Source organism: Anser anser (assembly GCF_964211835.1).
Source record: "Anser anser genome assembly, chromosome: 2".
Taxonomy (NCBI): domain Eukaryota; kingdom Metazoa; phylum Chordata; class Aves; order Anseriformes; family Anatidae; genus Anser; species Anser anser.
This window is the reverse complement of record NC_139721.1, coordinates 94,412,775-94,432,284: the sequence shown is the minus strand read 5'-3', so window position 1 is coordinate 94,432,284 and position 19,510 is coordinate 94,412,775. Positions and strand designations below refer to the sequence as shown.

General features: G+C 44.3%; 1 protein-coding gene across 1 annotated transcript in view; it reads left to right on the top strand.

Annotated features, from left to right (window-relative positions):
* Positions 1-14,606, top strand: part of TMC2 (transmembrane channel like 2) — a gene marked incomplete at its 5' end in the record, with an annotated part of 49,050 nt that extends 34,444 nt beyond the window's left edge. The window contains 8 exons of the mRNA XM_083827014.1: positions 501-653; positions 1,672-1,800; positions 3,269-3,336; positions 4,211-4,450; positions 6,187-6,312; positions 11,060-11,138; positions 12,697-12,817; positions 13,954-14,606. Coding sequence (XP_083683140.1) covers positions 501-653; positions 1,672-1,800; positions 3,269-3,336; positions 4,211-4,450; positions 6,187-6,312; positions 11,060-11,138; positions 12,697-12,817; positions 13,954-14,210 — 1,173 coding nt within the window. The 3' untranslated portion in view covers positions 14,211-14,606. The remainder of the gene's footprint in view (positions 1-500; positions 654-1,671; positions 1,801-3,268; positions 3,337-4,210; positions 4,451-6,186; positions 6,313-11,059; positions 11,139-12,696; positions 12,818-13,953) is intronic.
* Between the last annotated feature and the right edge of the window lie 4,904 nt (positions 14,607-19,510).

Genomic DNA, 19,510 nt, shown 5'->3' with positions numbered 1-19,510 from the left:
CAGGCAGATAACAGCAGGAAAGGATAAATGTCTAACTGATCTATAGAAAAAAATGACCCTTACTTAAGCTGAGAAGAGTAAGAGGAATCAGGGAGGTTTGTTCAGCCCTGACAATGAAGAACAAAGCAAGGAAGGAGAACTGCACAGAGGCTCCTCTTCCATGCATACTAGCAGCAGCCCTGCTCCTTGCTCTCCCTGGCCCTCAAACCATGTCTCATCTTGCTGGAGGTCTGGCTCCTCCATGTGCAGGGAGCTGGCTGCTGATCCCCCAAAACTCATGGTGCCCCCAAGCTTCTTTTGATCTGGAGGGGCTGCTCCCTGACACCTGGGGAAAGGGAGCAAGGTTCTGTGCTAGTCTTCTTTCCAGTGCTGTCACTTCAAATCCGTTTTAAGTAGTTTCTTGTATTAGGAATGGTAGCTGGTAGAGAGGGGAACACATTGGCACCCTCTGTGGTCACCATATCCTTACATTTTTTGGCTGAGGTATCTCTCTGTTGCAGCTGGCTGAAGAAGATGTTGTGAAGAACATCACACGCTGGATGCTGCTTGGCCACCACAACTCATCCATGGGGAACAGCAGTGCTGACACCCCACCTCCCCTCGATCCTGCAGACGTGCCCAGGGGACCCTGCTGGGAGACAACTGTCGGCATTGTAAGAAATTTGTTATGCAGTAAGTCTCTGGGATGATTTCGGTGTTGTTTTTGTGTTTTTGTTTTTATGGTTGATGTTTTTAGCATTTCCAGGATTTAAGTTTTCCTTGCAAAAGACATCTCCTTTCCCAGCTCTCACATAGCAGTACCAAGGCAATATAAATCCTTCACCACTGTTCTCAAGCTATGGCCGTGAAACCCTCAACACACACAGACCTCCAACACTTCCTTCAAAAGAGTAAAAAAAGTCCAGGTAGCCTATGGTCATGCCTACATCATACCTTGGTTCAGATCATGACAGCACCTTCAAAGCAAACCTGTCTTCTCCACTTGTTGTTGCACTTGATTTGCATTGCAGAGAGGTTTTGGAGCACACAGATGAAGCCTGACCCAGAGGATGTGTTCCCAAGGGAATTCCTGACACATCCCAACCACTAATGCACCATGAGGCCAGGGGATGAGGGCAGAGCTAGGTGAAGATAACCCACCCTGAGATGCATGGAAGGTGGCCTTTAAGTCCTCAGCACCACAACTTTCACCCCACAAACCTACCCTTCAACTCTCTTGCTTTGGGCAGCTTTCATCATGCACCAAAGTTTTGTAGTTCTTCAGAACAGTGAAATACCTGCAAAAACAGCTCACAAATGTAAACCACAGTAGCACAGATTTCTGTGACAGCACCATCAAAATTACCTTCTTTGTCTGCATGTTTTACAGCTTTATTGCAGCGTTAGCATTCTGCTTCCATTTTATGTGTTGCCACAACATATAGCGCAGTCAATAATACTAATAACAGCTATCAGGGCTAATAGCTGTAAGGGAGTTTGTTATTCCCAAGCACAAAAGTGAAGGTTTGGCACTGCCAAGTGGCTGAAAACAGGTAGGGAGATTACTCACAGCATGCAGTTCTGAAGGTTACTGTCATATAGAGGGAGATAGATTAATAAATAAAATGCACTCCCTGAATGAGCTACTGAAATTATAGGAGCTAAATATTTTGTTTGTGCTTTAAATTGCAGGAGTTTGTAAGGCTCACAGTGTCTGATATCCTGGTGACCTATGTAACCATCCTGGTGGGAGATTTTATCCGAGCTTGCTTTGTCAGATTTGTGAATTACTGTTGGTGCTGGGACCTAGAGGCTGGATTTGTAAGTCAATGTCTTATAGCTGAGAAGCTAGAGGTAATACAGGGCCATTTGTTCAAATATGACACAGATTGATTTTGAATGATTCCATCCATTTTCTGGTCTTGTTTGATAATTTAAGCTGTGAAGGCAGTCTCTGCATCACTACTCTGGATCAATCAGTTTCACCCCAGAAAGTACCCTACAAAAACACAGTTATCTTTCGCACCTCAGGAATTTAAAAGATGAAGTTGAGTTGAAAAAAATTGACCTGATGTTCATTCAGTTGTTATAACCTCAAACCTTTGGGCCCTTCTACACTCATCTCTTCTTAAAGCCCTTCTTGTTCATTGCCTGCCCTGCAGGCAGTAGGATGCTTTACTCATAGCACAGTCTTCTGATCTATTCTGGAGGTTGGTGTTACTTTTGCTGCAGAGGAGTAAAGAGCTCTTCTTTCCCTTCTCATGTATGCATAACACACAGGAGTGCTGAACTCTTTGGTATTCATAAAGGTAACATTACAAAGCGGCCAGCACTGGAGCTGCACAAATACAGAGCGAAACTGTGAAAAAAAGGTTCATTTTTTTCATTTAAGTGATAAAAACAGATGGATTCAGACAGAATCAGATATCAAATTGGGTCGAAAGCAGACATACCACACAGGATATTTCAAACATATGAGGGCATCACCCATCATTTTTCAGAATTGTGTTCTGTATTGAAATAAAAAAATATTTTTTTGAGAAAACAGAAAAAACTTTACATAGTATAAGCTGCTAAATTGGACCTGAGTTTTTATGCATATACTCATAGAACAGTAGTGTCATCATAGGCAAATCTACCAGAATAATAACTTATAAAGTGACAAATACTGTCAATAGATTAGACCTGCCTGTTCTGGACTTACCACCTTTAGCACCCACATTAGAAGGGCCGATCCACAGAAAACAATATTTTAACTATTATCTAGAACAGGGCAAAATGCCACTTCTTACTGACCAGGTAATATATTCCTTCACATTCCTCTCCCCTAGGCTCTCCACTTCTGTTCTGCAGCAGCCTGCTGCTGCAAGACCTAGGGACATGGATATATCTGGTGTAGCATTTGCCCTCCAGATCATCATTATGACTGTTTTAACATTCAATATTTTACCAGAATAAAACTGCAAATCAGCAGCCAGATACACCAGCTGGAGTATAAAGTCGAGTCCTGTGCCATGGCTCCTTTGTTCACAATTGACTTTGCTAGCTGAGAGAACATATAAACATTGTGCAACTCTAAGCACCTCCGTACATTTGTCCAATTTTAAGCAAGCCAAGAGAAAGGCAGCCCACAGCCCAGGTGCTGGTTATTCAAGCAGTGCACACACAGTGGGAGCCCTCCCAGAAATTACTCTATATCAAATTTAAATAAGTATCCTTATACCCAGCAGCTACAGCAAGCAATAGCAGGTACCTCTAGCAAAAACAAACTCTTTCTCTTCCCATGCAGCCCTCCTATGCAGAGTTTGACATCAGTGGCAATGTTTTGGGTTTGGTCTTCAACCAAGGAATGATTTGGTAAGATATTTCCCTTCTTTGTTTTTGCATTATTGAAAAAAAGACCTACAGTGTAGTCAGAAGACTTCCAAGCCAGATAGAATAGCCTTTGGGTTTTGGTTTCTCTGATTGTTTGACTTTCTGTTCTTGTATAAAAAAGTAGAAAATTAAAAATGCCAGCTTAGTTGTCAAAGAACTATCAACTGAAACAGAGAACAGTCTTGCAAACCCGGCCCTATTCTCACTTTTATAAAATCATTTTTTCACAAAAATGTACTTCATCCTTTCAAGATGGCTCACGTGCTGGGGGAAGAGATCAGAAGAGGCTTGGGAGCAAGGTGCTGTGAGCTTACTTGTGAGCACAAGGCTGGCCCTGGAGTCAGCTGAACATGTCAGGCAAGACAGTATATCCCAAAATTGCCCCAAGGGAGGGCAAACAAAAGCTGCTCATATGACAGAATGAGAGTCAACAGGCAACCACACAAAATCCCACACCTCCTCTGGGAGCAAGGTTTCTTTTGCCAGGATTTAATGATCCTCTACTACAACACCTCTGTAGACTCAAGAATGTCTCTCCCTGCTGGGTTCTTCTACTTGACATATTCCAAGCTATCCCCAAACAATTTTTGTCACAAACTGCAAGTCTTTCCTTGCAACCACTGAGGTCTAAGATCTGTCTGGTCCTCAATTTATGGTCACTGTACATTAACACGGATGCAGGCAACTTCTCCTCCAGAAACACAAGATAGATAGCACAAGCTTTCCCACTCGGACTTTAGTTGTGGGTAAGCTTTCCACAACATTAGCAACATTTTTTCTTCTATTGAAAATAAAAACCCTTCCAATCTGTCAAAAAGAAAAAAAAAAACATCTTTTCCTCTCCTTTCCTTTTCAGGATGGGATCCTTTTATGCACCAGGGCTCGTGGGTATAAATGTGCTGCGCTTATTAACCTCCATGTATTTTCAATGTTGGGCTGTTATGAGTAGCAATGTCCCTCATGAACGAGTATTCAAAGCATCCAAGTCTAACAACTTTTACATGGGACTTTTACTGTTAATCCTGTTCCTCAGCCTCCTGCCTGTGGCCTACACCATCATGTCCTTGCCTCCTTCCTTTGACTGTGGACCATTCAGGTACTAGCAAAACACCAATAATGCAAGGTTTTTGCTCTGCTACAAGGGATTAATTTCACGAAGTTTGAAGGCCTGGTCTCCAGCAAAGATGGTATAATACTTCCATTTCCTTCCTTGTTAAATCCCTAGTGATGTGAAGCCACAGGACCCGCCCAGTCTGCTATGGGTGCTGCGCCTCCTCTGAGCATGTCTGCTTTTCTCTGGAAGGCTCTGCAAACCCAGCTTTTTTGCTCCCTCCTCTGCTACCTGATTGATGGTGCTTTCCCCAACACACAGTGATGGAGAAGCATCAGAGGACAGCAGGGGTGGGACAGCGAGGTGCAGCCCCCAGGAAAAAAGCAACAGGAGCAGCCCTAAGGCTCTCATCAACATTATGGTAGCAAAACTAGAGTCTAAAGCCTCCCAAGACCTTGCATAGAGCCAAGAAATCCCACAGCATGAACTGTGTTGAATTTTTGATGGAAAATAGGAAATGGATAGGTCTGAGCCTGAGGAGTTGTTGCTTTTAAAAAAAAAAGCCTTCTTTTTCCTCCCCTTCTCTCCTAAATTAGCACTGTTCAGAGCATTCAGTGGACTGGATTAACATGCCAATAATGTCTGATCTGATTGAGTAACACCATTTCCTAGGCCCACTGAGTCTGACACAGCAAAGAACCAGATTGGAACAAATTGTTCTGCTAATTGAGAACAACATCAGAAAGCTAAATGACTTGGGGAGAAGGCAATAGACCAGAATTCCGTCTGTTCTGTAACAAGGATAGGTGTCAACATGCAATATCCGAAGATCTGTCAGGAAACTTGTTGCCTGCATGCTATCCTTTAGATATGACTAACCTGAAATGAGAGCACTATTTTAACTCCCAATCACACCTTCAAAATCTACTTAGCCTGGTTCACTCCCCTCAGCATAACTTTCCACCCATAACTTGACTGAAAACTCTCCTAGGTTTAAGGCAGCCAATGAAGTTGGAGTCCCACTTAGCCACTTGGACTTTATTGACTTTTGTTATAAGGAAGGAATCCAATGCCTTCCTGAGCAGAATCTAAAGGGACTGCAAGATCTCACAAGGAAGCAAGCTTAAAGATGAGGAATGGCACTCATGGGGCTGAATTCATAGATAGTGGGGAGAGAAGAAGGTCAATTATGCAAACCAGCCCAACCACCAATTTTTACAGATTTGTGCTACTTTCACACAGAACATTCTCATCTGTTTTACCAATCCAATTTGAAATGACTCTTTCACTGAGTTTCCTATTAAGCCATAATCACAGCTTGCTATTTTTGTCCTTACTTAACAGCTCTTCAAGTTGATTCATTATTTCAGAAAGCTGGGATTTGCATATGGAAAATTACCTCTACCATGAGAAGGCTGCATTTAATAAGAAATTGATCAGAAATGTATAGTTACTGCAATCTGTAGGTTTTTATACATTTCAGGATGGTAAATAGGCAGAATTCATAAAGGATCTGCACATTGAAATAAACATACTATCTTTTGGAGCAAGTTGGTTTAACAGAGATTATTTGTATAACTAAAGGAGGGAGAGAGGGGAGAGGACTAAAATAAAATTTGAAATGAAGTAATTTCAGTAGAATTTTTACTTAAAAATCCTTGCTGGCCAACAGCAAGATCATGCTCACTGGCAGAGCGGAAACATGCTACTTATTAAGTTGAGAGCTTCTGTATCCCTCCAGGAGTTCTGTACACTCCTTAACTGACTATTTCTCTTTCCAGTGGAAAGAAAAGGATGTATGAAGTCATTCAAGAGACGATTGAGCTTGATTTCCCACTTTTTATTGCCAAGATCTTCAGCTACATGGCAAACCCAGGACTGATCATTCCTGCAATTCTACTCATGGTGTAAGTTTTCCTTGCAATATTACATGCCCAATCTTGCAGGGATGGAAAGAGGTTGAAAAAAATGCTGTAATTTTAGCAAGGTACATCTGCTGAGATAATGGCCTGGATGAAAGCAGACACACTCCTTGTTGCATCCCTCCCTTCCGCCCCCCCCAACCCTTGCCTGACCCAATTTCCCAAAAATTAATTTCCTAACCCAATTAAACATAACCATGTAGATGAAACACATTGCTGACACAGACGTCGTGGTTGTCACAGCTTCCATCTCTAAAATTTTCAGTAGCTCGTAGGAACTAAATGGACAGTCTCAGCCTGGTACCTTGTGGAGAAGCAATTTCTGTCACAGCTGGTGGTATTTACAGCACTGCCAAGGCATGGCATTCAAAAATTACATGTTCCAAAAATATGTTTTTTTTTTCTTTTTTCTTCCAAGTAATATATCTGAAATTTGTTTCAATAGCATCAGACCATTTCAGCTTTGAAGCCACATCTGAAACCATGCTTAATCCTTAGTTCCTTCAGCAGCCTGACCAGGGCAGTTCTCATTTACTTGTATTTTTAAAAGAGATTTTTGGCATTACTCTTGAGGCTTTCAGGGCTATCAAAATGAGTGGGAAAGCCATAGCCAAAGTTTACAGACAGCTTTGAACATGCTAGGCTAAACAGATTGAGATGGGGAGAGGGTCAGGGAGCATATTACACAGGCTTGCCTCTCTTACACTTCCTTTGGCGTATGTGCACGTTGGAGATGGGCCTCTGATCTGGTCCACTTCTCTTGGGCACTGTGATCCTTTGTTTTTACTAGGTTACACTGAAGATAATACTATTGAATTAAATCAAATACAAGTTTATGTGTTATGGAATTTCTTATAGGAACAGCCTGAGAAAAATCCCAATTAAACTGAAAATCAACCAGCATCCCTCTACTTGCCTCAAACTCCTTACTCATGTTAACCTAAATAAAAATGATCAGTTACTGTAACTGGTGCAGACAAAAGAATACTTGGAAAAATCAGATCTGATGCACGCAGAAGGCAGTCTCATGTCACATCCCCAGTATGGCCAAGCATATTGTTGAATTATTAGCTCTAGTCCTGTAGGCTTCACAGATGCTACTGCTGATATGAAGTGCAGATATAACTGCAAAACTAATCCAGCCCAAATGAATAACCTTTACAAGAGCTGCAAATCAGTTTTTGAGGCTTTGATGCAAACCCTCCAAAAAGGTGGCATGAGAGTGGTAGAATGTTGAAAATAACATTTTGGTCAGTGACAATCTCCTGCCCTTTACTCCACTGACAGCTGGGATAGCAAACAGCATGAATCCCATTTACCTGCTGAAGACATTCCTTTCATCATCCCTTTTCCAGGAGGAGGGCTGCTCCTCACTCCCACACCACAGTCTTCCATGGATCCATCTCTCCTTAAAACACCATTTGGTCTCTGCCCTGACTCCCTGTGCAAAAAGAGAGATACCACTCTGTGTCCACATTACCTAAAACAACCTTGCTTCCCACCCAGATACACTGTCTGTGCAGCTTTTGGGGGTATTAGATATTGGTGACTTCCAGTTGTGCGGCTACTGAGAGGGTCACAGCCATTTAAAAAAATAAATAAATAAAAAGCTGATGCTTCCACTGTGCCCAGATAAATCAGACCTACAGCCTGCTGCCAGTAGCTCCTGCATGTCCTTACAGCATCAGATGCATGGTGTAAGTACTGCTTACCATGTGCATGTAAACTTTTCTTGAGAAAGTTCCGGACAGAATTATAGCCACCATACACGTACTTTTTCTAAGGATTTTTCTCATCTTGGAAACTTTTCAGTTGAGAGAATCCCATTTAATGCACGATCTTTGTCCACCTACAAAAGCCATACACCCCTAGCTAGAAGAGAGGCAATATACAGAGAGACAGAAATTTAGGTTTATATCTCTTTCACCATTTTCTCTGGACTGTAAGTCATATGCAAGACCCTGATTTCTTGCCTTCTCTCTAAAGTCTTCAGCTTCTGCTATGGTACAAGTAGCCTCAAAGGATTATGGTGGTGTTATATTTCCTAAGCAGTCAGTTTCATAGTGTAGAAGAAAAAAAATCACATCCTTACAGAAGAACAAAAATAAAAACTCTAAAAGGCTTTGTTGGGACAAAGAGCCTAAATCACCAAGATCACCAAGACTGAGTTTTAGTTTAATTCTAGGCAAAAGGAAATAAATGTATTTCCTCCAGACAGACCCCTGAAAAAAGTCTCCAGAAAGGCCATCCAGAGTATCCCTTTCCAATCTCTCACCTGGAAACCAATATGACTGTAAATGGTGCCTTGTTGTGGTTAGAGTCAGACACTGTACTAAAATCCTCTAGCCTCATTTGACGATGCTGAGCTTGGGCCAGAGTCATATGTTGTGTTTGTGAACTATCAGGAAAATATTTTTTTTGACAAAAGTTTTTGTTGTTTTTTTTTGTCTGCCCTTTTCTCTTTTTTTTTTTTAATATTAGATTTTTTTTAAAAAAAACAAAGCACAATAGCAGTGAACTAAATGGATTAGGCTTTTCCCAGGAATGGTCCAGAGTCACTAAGCAGATGATGTTTGTAATTAAGGAGAATAAAAGCTCTCTACAAAAGCAGAAGACATTTTTGACAACCTAAATATTATCAGGTGGTAGTGAGACAGCCCCAGACACTTGGGCTTCTTCTGAAGCATGTGCCTCTCTGCACACCAAAGACCGGCTGCCAGCATGCCCTCTCAGAACCCACTTGCCTTTCAGTGCCCTCAAGCTTGGCTGGTTTCTTCCTCTGCTTTGGCATGTCCTTTTTGCAGAAGAAGAAATCAAAACAAAAGCCAGTGGCTCTGCTCCCACTTGGTTCCTACTTGTCCCCTGTTCCCATCTCTGCTCACTTGCAACTGGTGGACTGTGAGTTGAGCAATGCACCTTTCAGGAGACGGTTCAGGTCTTTGTTCTGTCATGGTTTTCCTGGTTTCCTATTTGTTTTTCTAAGCTCCTTGACTAATCTGTTTTGTCTCCTGTAACACATAGCAGAAAGCCACATGTTTTATCAGCTGTATTGATTTTCCTCCAGAGAACAAGCTGTATGAGCTCACCATCAAGAAAGGACCTAAGGGCCATCGCTGATGTAGAGGAAGACAGACAAGGCAGAGGCAGGCAGGCCGTTTTTCTTTTATTTAAGCAGAGCTGAGCTGTTAGACTGGTTCAGCCCACCTTAACTGACTTTGCCACAAGGCAGCCTGAGTTTTTCCTAAGTCTTGAATCTCTAAAGGTAGCTTGGAGACAGCCAGTGAGAAAAGTAGATATGAGGAAGTAGGTAAAACTTAAATGGTGAACTTGAGTCCTTATCCCCACCAAGTGAATTTGACACTGGCCTGCACAACATCCTTGTTTCTAAGTTGGAGACACATGGATTTGAGAGACGGACCACTCAGTGGATAAGGAATTAGTTGAATGGTTGCACGCAAAGAGCTGCAGTCAACAACTACATCCAGGTGGAGACCAGTGATGAGTAGTGTCTCTCAGGGGTCTGTACAGGGACTGGAAATATTTAACATCTTTGTTGGTGACACGGACAGTAGGATTGAGCGCACCCTCAGCAAGTTTACTGATGACACCAAGGTGTGTGATACAGTTGACATCCTGGAGGGAAGGGATGCCATCCAGAGGGACCTGGGCAGGCTTGAGAGGTGGGCCTGTGCGAACCTCATGAAGTTCAATGAGGCCAAGCACAAGGTCCTGCACCAGGGCCAGGGCAATCCTAAGCACAAACACAGGCTGAGTGGAGAATGGACTGAGAGCAGCCCTAAGGTATAGTGACTAGGGGGTGTTGGGTTGATAAGAAGTTCAATATGAGCTGGCAATGGGCAGAAGCCCTCAAAGCCAACCATATCCTGGGCTGCATCCAAAGAAGTGCGATCAGCAGGTTGAGGGAGGTGATTCTACCACTCTACTCTTGTGAGATCCCACATGGAATACTGAATTCAGCTCTGGAGCCCCCAGCATAAGAGGGACATGGACCTGCTGGAGCAAGTCTAGAGGAGGACCACAAGGATGATTGATCAGAGGGCTGGAGCACCTCTCCTATGAAGACAGGCTGAGAGAGTTGGGGTTGCTCAGCCTGGAGAAAAGAATGCTCTGGGGGACCGTATAGCAGGATTCTAGTACTTAAAAGGGGCCTACAAGAAAGCTGGAGAGGGAGACACTCTATCAGGGAGTGTAGTGAGAGGACAAGGGATAATGGTTTTAAATTAAAAGTGAGGAGATTTAGACTTAGATATAAGAAAGAAAATTTTACTGATGGTGGTGAAGCACTGGAACAGGTTGCCCAGAGAAGCAGCAGATGTCCCCATCTCTGGAAGTGTTCAAGGCCACGTCGGATTGGGCTTTGAGCAACCTGGTCTAGTGGAAGGTGTCCCTGCCCATAGCAGGGGGGGTGGAACTAAGTGATCTTTAAGGTCCCTTCCAACCCAAACCATTCTGTGATTCTGTAAGTGGCAGTGTAGTCCAGGCTCAGGAATCAAGTCTAATTAAGTCCCATAGGTAGTCCTCCCTGGGATGTTTGGGTGCACACAGGCCCACTATATGGGTTGCAATGGGTCCTAAAGGAAGTCAGTTTGGATTTTTAGGCTTCACTTGGTGCTTTCAGGAAGGCAGCACCTCCATGAATTTTATGCTTCCTGTCTATGAAACTTTCTCTCTCCCCAATCCTAACATTACAGCAACGTATTTGTTTTTGTAGCCTTGCTATATATTACCTAAATGCTGTGTCTGAAGCATACCAGCGCGCCAACGCAGAGCTGAAGAAGAAAATGCAAATGGTAAGTACTTGCCCTGCAAAGCCATGTTTGAAATACCATGTACTTCAAGTTTGATGTACACATATGCTTTTAAATTGCTTTTTATTCAGACCACATTAGTGACACAAGGGGAGGATGCATTTAATGGTTGTTCATTCCACTCTGATAACATTGAATGGCTAATGGCAAAGGGTGGTCACATCCCACAACAGACAATTTTATACATCAAAACTACAATAAGTGTTCCCGTAAACTGCAATTTCCACCTACAAAAATAAGTTACCTCAAAGTTCAAGTAATGTTTTGGAGCCTGAGATTTCCCAGGGACAATGATAAGTGTATCAAAACAGCAGCCTGATTTCATACAAGTTGAAGAGCAAAGAGCCCTAAATAACAACATGGCAATAATGTTTCACACCAGTAATTATCAAAGCACTTTACAAAGGAGGCTGGTATCTGTCTTTGTTATATAGATGGGAAAACCAAGATGGAGACAGATGAAGTGACTAGAATTTGCAGGGTAGGATTTGGACCTTGTGTTACCCAGAATTGAGGGAGATTGCAACATGCAGAAGACTATGATGCAAAGATGCCTGAACTAACATGAATTAGGTCTGGAAGCAGAACATCTGCAGAAGTGGAGCTAGCTCTGCTCAGATAATTAGCCTCAATGAGAAACAGCAGAGCTATGACCAAGGCTGCTACCAGGGCTGTGCTGGTCTGGTAGTAGCAGTTTCCCTCAGAGTTGCTGGACCCTGCCAGAGACCCTTGTATGACAACCCACTGAGCTCAGCAAGATTTGCTGTGGTTGTCCAAATGTCTGCCAGGTTTGTCCAAGGAGACAGAGGCCTCCCTGTGGGTTGGAATCTCTCAGCTGTAACTAGGCCATGAGTCACTTTGGACACCATAGCTCCAGCATGCAATACCTTCCATTGGGGATCGAACTCTTGGGACGAGGGGTGGAGCTGGAGTAGCATCCATGTGGGTTTTCTCTTTGCATAAGAGAGGGAAGCCTATGCTTCCTAACAGCTCCCTGTTATTCCTCTCTCTCTGTCATCCATATGGGAATCTTTTTAAGACCTAAAAATACACACACACAAACAAACAAACAAACAACAAAGATAGCCTTATACTACTCTTCATCACCATGCTATTGTGCCTTCCTCACTTCCTCCTCATCCACTTTTTTTTTTGTTTGTTTTTTAATCACTGGTACTCCTACCTACCCCCTAAAATGCAAATTTGAAACAAAACAAAACTCCCATGGGGACAAATAGACAGCTGCAGAAACCCACAGGTCTGGTAGACATAAACCACATTATCACAAAGTCCTTTGCCCTAACAGGAGCAGAGCCATCTCTTATAAGGTTCTTGGTTCTGCCTGGGGTGCACTTTCTTTCCATAAAAAGGTTTTAACCCTAGGTCACTGGATCAAGGTTCAGCAACACTTTGAACTTGGCATATACATTACTTTCCTAACAACAAAGCCACATAGCCAGGCCAAGCATGACATCAGGCCACCATTTCACAGATTAGATCTTCAGTTTCAAACTAAACTCAATGATTTTCATTTATGCAGCAACGTGAAGAGGATAAAAACAAGAGAAACAACAAAATCAACAATAATTCCATGATGCAAGATCTGGAGGATTTACTTGCACCAAGTACAAAGAGTGAAATCTATCCCAAACAAGCAGAAGGTAAAAATTAAACAACTCCTACAACCTTCCTGATAAGATCCCCTTTGTCATCCAATGGTGACTGGGAAGGATTGAGAAAATGGGATAATACAAAGCTGAAAGGAATCAGATAACTATAACTGCACAGTTTTTGTCCAATTACAGAAGTCCATAATCCAATGGCCACCCAGGAAAGGCATGTTTTTAGACTAGACTGTGTGTCACACAGGTTTATCAAGGCATGGGGGTTGCAAACAAAATTTTTTATTCAAATCCCAGCTATTAGTCATGCCAGTCATGAAACCAAGAACCCATTTAAGGAATTAAGTTTCAGCATTGTTTCTGGACTGGTGAATTAAGCCAGGTGTGACTTTTTTTCCTCTTTTACAAATTGAGGTTTTCATTGAAAAACTTGTTATGAATGAGATGGAAGCTTTTTATATGACTGCTTTGGTCTTAGGGCAAATAAACATATGTGGTAAGTTCTGATGAGGGAGTCCCTGGCTAGTCAGAAATGTGCAGGATACAGCACTGGTACCAGAGTCAGGGCAGTCTTGAGAAAGAGTGAAGACAAATACTCCATTCTCTGTCTTGGACCAGACCTTTCCTGACTGCCAAAGCCTTCTGCTCTCATTTGTAAAAAACAGTGCAGCACATGCAAAAGATGTTGTATTTATATCAATGCAGATGAGAAAAGTAAATTAGTACCATCATAACCGTCTTGCATTTAGATGGATAGCTGTTTCTTAGAGAGGCCAAAATGAACTGGAAATTTTGGACCAAGCCAGTACAGATTCCTCCTGGAAGCAGATCCACAGCATTCATTTAAATTGAAATAATTTTCGCAGCATTGTGGGTGCATTGAAAATAAAGACTATAATCAGCAATTGTCTGTGACCACCACATGGGCCACATGTACCAGCAGGGTTAGTAGGACTTAACGTCTTTTAAATTCATCAGTGAGAACCAGCAAAGAGGACTTACTGGCTCTTAGCCGGGGACTAACTATCTTATTAATGGTTTCCTCACTCAGATGCTCAAGTGTAAAACCCAAGACACTTGGGTTATTGCATGTAGAAGAAACAGCATCCACTGGGGAAAAGAAAGAAAAGCACTGTTTGCTTTCAGGAAAATAACATTCATAATCTTTACTCTAGGCAAGAAAATAGAGTCTCCTGATCAAGCCGTCCCTTTTGGGAAACAAGGAAAAGCAGAAGTCCTGAATGGCAGCCCCATGACTACCGGGAGAAGAGCAGTGCTCATCCCACCACCACACTTGCTTGTGACACAGCCACCAACACCAGGCATCTGGGCACCTTACTCTTATCCTGACAAGCCCTGGCCAGGGGGACACTCACTGGGACTGGTCCCTGGAAGGGGCAGAGGACATCCATGCAACTCACATGCTGCTTAATAAGTTCAGCAACATTGCTCCTATTTGACATTAAAATGGAAGCGTTGCATGAACAAGAGTAGTTTTTGCAAGAAATGACTACTGTATGTTGGTCCATTCATGATGATCTGTATCTACCCAACACTGATTCTATCTAAAAAAGTTTTTTTTGTTTTGTTTTGTTTTTGTTTTTTGTTGTTAAATCTTAGAAATTGCAACCCTTTATTGCTTGTTTTGATCATAAAGGGAATGGGAGAGGGTTGGACTGGAACTTAGTCATAGCATTGCTAAATTACTATGTAGAAAATGACCTTGTGGCCACTAACAGCTGCATGGTGAACACACTTGGTGGAGTGAGCATGTCAGACCGTTTAAATACTTCTTCAGTTAATAAAAACAATATGAGTTTACCTGTCAGTTCAATCAAGATTTTTTGCTGTCCCTACCTGAGGAATTAAGTAGTCTATAAAAGTGAGTATCCCTTTCCAGCTGCGTGGCAGCCAGTACTGGGAATAAAGGTCTCCTAATAGACCAGCACAGAAGGAGGCTGTCAACTGTATTTTGTCCTTCTTGATAGCTTTCCTCCTGTCTATGCACTCCAAACTTTCATCCTTTTGTTTCAGCTCTGTTGTGCACCACTTTCTCCGCCATTTTCTCTGGATTCTCACTCTGCTCCTCTTTACAGTCTGCTCACAGTAGTTTCATTATTTCAATTCCTAGATATGACTTCTGATTTAGTAAGATTACCCAGCACAGTTGAGAGACTAAAATTGCCTGATTACACGACAAAGCCCTTCTTTGTCTCTGGAGCATGGGCACTTGGTCTCTGCTGCTCCCTCAAGGTCGCTTCCTCTAGGTCACTCTCTGCCCTTGCTCCACGTGGGGTCCCTCCCACAGGATGACGTCCTTCCCAAACTGAGCCTATGTGGGCTGCCCACAGGCAGCAGTTCTTCAAGAACTGCTCCCACATGGGTCTGTACCACGGGGTCCATCTGTCAGGAGCAAACTGCTCCAGCATGGGTTCCCCACGGGTGGCAGCTCACCTCAGACCCCCTGCTCCTGCATGAGCTCCTCTCCACGGGCTGCAGCACCGGCCCAGGGCCTGCTCCTGCGGGAGCTCTCCTTGGGCCTCCTCCAGGCCACATCCACCTGCTCCACCAGGGGCTCCTCCATGGCCTACAGCATGGAGATCTGCTCTGCCATGGGACCCATGGGCTGCTGTGGGAGCATTGCCATAGGGGTCGACAAGCTCTGTGGTTGGTGATAACATTGGACTCAAGGAGGAAGCCATGAGGAATGTAAACAAGTTAGAAGTAACAAAGAATGGTGATTCAGGAGACCCCTTGCTCTCTCAAACTGCTTGTTCTCCAACCCTTAAGACGTGGAAGTTGCTAAATGTTTGCTGTTGCTGGGCAAAGTTGTTAACCAACGAATAGCTAGTGGGAAAGTACTGCTTATAAAGATAATGGTATAAGAAGGGAGCCTGTCCTCAATAAAATTGTTGAAGATATTAATCCCTAAAGATACCCTGGTGTCCATGTGGTCATTTCGCCACAGGCTGCAGGGGGACAACCTGCTTCACCATGGTCCTCTCCACAGGCCACGGGGAAACTTCTGCCCCAGTGCCTGGAGCAACCTCCTCCCCCTCCTTCTTCACTGACCTTGGCGCCTGCAAGGCAGTTTCTCACTCCTTTCACTCTCCCAGCTGCTGGGTGTCAGCAGTTTTTTTTTTCCTTTCTTAAATATGCTCTCATGGGGGCACAAACAACATCACTTACTGGCTCAGATCTGTCCAGCAGCAGGGCTCTTATCTAACATGGGGTAGCTTCTGGATTCTTCTCACAAGAAGCCACCCATATGGCCCCCAGCTACCAAAACCTTGACACGTAAACACACTACAGCGACCAGCCAGAGTGTCAAAAGATTGACCATCTGCTCAATGTTATTGAGGAACTGGAATTGATTAATATAAACTAAAGAAAAAACCTGAAACCACACACACGCACAAAAAAACCAAACCAAACCAAAACAAAAAAAAACCACTGCACCCTCTGCCCCACAAGAAAAAAAAAAAGATGCAAAAACAACAAAAAACTCAATAAACCCCAATAACCCCCCACATCACCACCTTCACACCATCAACACAAATGAATAAAAAAATGAGAAAAAAAAATTAAAAAAAAACACACCAACCCCCCCAAAACACCAACCCCAAGCCCCTCCACAACAATAAAAAACAAGAATGAAACAAACCACATGAGACAGGGAACAAGATGAAGGAGAGCATGGATGATAGTTTTCTGATGCAGCTGGTTAGTGAGCCTACCAGGGGAGGTGCCCCGCTAGACCTTCTCTTCACAGAGAAGGACTGGTGGGAGATGCGGTGGTCGGAATCTGTCTTGGGCAGAGTGACCACGAAATGGTAGAATTCTCTATTCTTGGCGAAGCCAGGAAGGGGACCAGTAAAACCGCTGTCTTGGACTTCCAGAGGGCAGACTTTGAGCTGTTCAGGACACTGGTTGGCAGAGTCCCTTGGGAGGCGGTTCTGAAGGGCAGAGGAGTCCAGGAAGGCTGGGCACTCCTCAAGAAGGAAATCTTAATGGCTCAGGAGTGGTCTGTCCCCACGTGCCCAAAGATGAGCCAGCGTGGAAGAAGACCGGCCTGGCTGAGCAGAGAGTTGTGGCTAGAGCTTAGGGAAAAAAAGAGGGTTTATGATCTTTGGAAAAGAGGGCAGGCCACTCAGAAGGATTATAAGGATGTTGTAAGGATGTGTAGGGACAAAATTAGAAAGGCCAAAGCTCATCTGGAGTTCAATCTGGCTACTGCTGTTAAAGACAACAGAAAATGTTTTTATAAATACATTAACACAAAAAGGAGGACTAAGGAGAATCTCCATCCTTTACTGGATGTGGGGTGAAACTTAGTGACGAGAGATGAGGAAAAGGGTGAGGTGCTTAATGCCTTTTTTGCCTCAGTCTTTAGTGGCAAGACCAGTTGTTCTTTAGATACCCAGTACCCTAAGCTGGTGGAAGGGGATGGGGAGCAGGATGTGGCCCTCACAATCCACAAGGAAATGGTTGGCGACCTGCTACAGCACTTAGATGTACGCAAGTCGATGGGGCCGGATGGGATCCACCCGAGGGTGCTGAGAGAACTGGCGAAAGAACTGGCCAAGCTGCTTTCCATCATTTATCGGCAGTCCTGGCTATCAGGGGAGGTCCCAGTCGACTGGCGGCTAGCAAACGTGATGCCCATCTACAAGAAGGGCCGGAAGGTAGACCTGGGAAACTATAGGCCTGTTAGTTTGACCACAGTGCCAGGGAAGCTCATGGGGCAGATTATCTTGAGTGTCATCACGCGGCACTTGCACGGCAACCAGGTGATCAGGCCCAGTCAGCATGGGCTTATGAAAGGCAGGTCCTGCTTCACAAACCTTATCTCCTTCTATGACAAAATGACGTGCTTAATGGATGAGGGAAAGGCTGTGGATGTGGTCTACCTTGACTTCAGTAAGGCTTTTGACACCGTTTCCCACAACATTCTCCTCAAGAAACTGGCTGCTCCTGGCTTGGACTGGCGTACGCTTTGTTGGGTTAGAAACTGGCTGGGTAGCCGGGACCAAAGAGTCATGGTGAATGGAGTTAAATCCAGTTGGAGGCCGGTGACTAATGGAGTCCCCTAGGGCTCAGTACTAGGACCAATTCTCTTCAATATCTTTATCGATGATCGGGATGAGTGTGGGAGAAGAATTCACAGGAAGCTTTGTGCTGTTTTGTGGGAAAGGAATTCACAGGTGGCTTCGTGCTATTTCACACGTCCCTGAGTTAGAGATAATGAGGAAAACAGCGGTAGAACCAAAAACTTGAGCAAGGACGAGATAAAGTAAATTGGCTACAGTGGTAAAGATGAGCTTTGGGCAGTGGCCAATTGCTGGCTGGCTCAAGGCGCGTGTCTGAGGGTCTCTAACCAACTGTAAGACAGATTCGGGCGCATGGACAGCATGTGGGGCTATGGGGAAAGTATTTGTAGTGGTGAAAAATGGCAATAAAGGTCCTGGTGTTGAAGAGCCATCAGGAGTCCGTGTCGTGTGTGCCTTCAAATGGTGACCCCGACGTGATCAGGGCGGAGCAGCGCTGCGCGAGAGTCTGAATGGAACCCAGCCAAACGAATCAAGTACGCAGCTGGACTGCAGCCGCAACCCTGGGACATCACCTGAAGGACAGGTGAGCAGCTGGGCATTAATCATGGGAGCTAGCCTTTTGGCAGAAGAAGAGGCTATAGTGAAATTACTAAAGCAACTCCTAATAGAAAGGGGAGTAAAATATGATCCATTTAAGATAAAGCTATGATTGAAAATTTTGCAAAAACAAGGATTCTCCTCAATGGCTTCTACAGTATTTGATGTAAAAACTTGGGACCAAGCGGGGGAAAAAATATGGGAAGCAGCATCCAGTGGGAATACTAATGCTGCTGAGGTGATGACTACATGGCGGCTGGTGACAGAGACTTTAAGAGCGTGGCAGGCAGAAAAGAAAGTACAGAACGCCACTGCCCAGGCAATAAAAGCAGCCGAACTGAGATCAGAGCCTGCAAGGTCACCAGAGCGGTGCAATTTGATAGACCTGGGGGATGACAAGGAAGAGGGCCGCGGACCGCCGCCGCAGAGCCCCTCCCCACTGACCCCCTCGGCTCCCGCCTTGCCTGCCCCCGATAATGCCTCCCTGGGGGCCCGAGCTTTTGACCCGTGGGAACGATGGGAGCTGGTGTGCCAGGAAGCACCAAAGGACAGGGACCCGGTGGGAATGGCTTTCCCGGTGCCGGTGCGGCCCAACAGTCCAAATGAATATAATGCCTTCCAATGGGACCTAATTAAAGAATTAAGAAAGACTGTGACTGCATATAGATTACACGCACCATTTACTCAGTCATTGTTAGAAAATGTTATGACTGGTCAATTGTTGGTGCCATACGATTGTCATCAGATAGCCGCGATGATTTTAACGCCAACACAAAAATTACTGTGGGAGCAAAAATGGAAAGAAGGGTGCGAATTAGCCGCCCTGGGTAACATGGACCGGCAGCCTGGCGATCCCATCCTGGGAGCCGGGATCCCACAGTTGGTGGGGACTGAGCCGCTACTGGATCCGAGATTGCAGGCTAGGCTCGACGATGCCTTCTTGCGGCAGTCCGCATCTCTGGCCTTCGAGGTTATGTTGAAGTTGCCTGAAGTTGGAAAAGTCGAGCCATCATTTACCAGCATTAGGCAACAAGTTACCGAGCCTTATATGCAATTCATTGATAGATTGTGAGCCGCTTTGGAC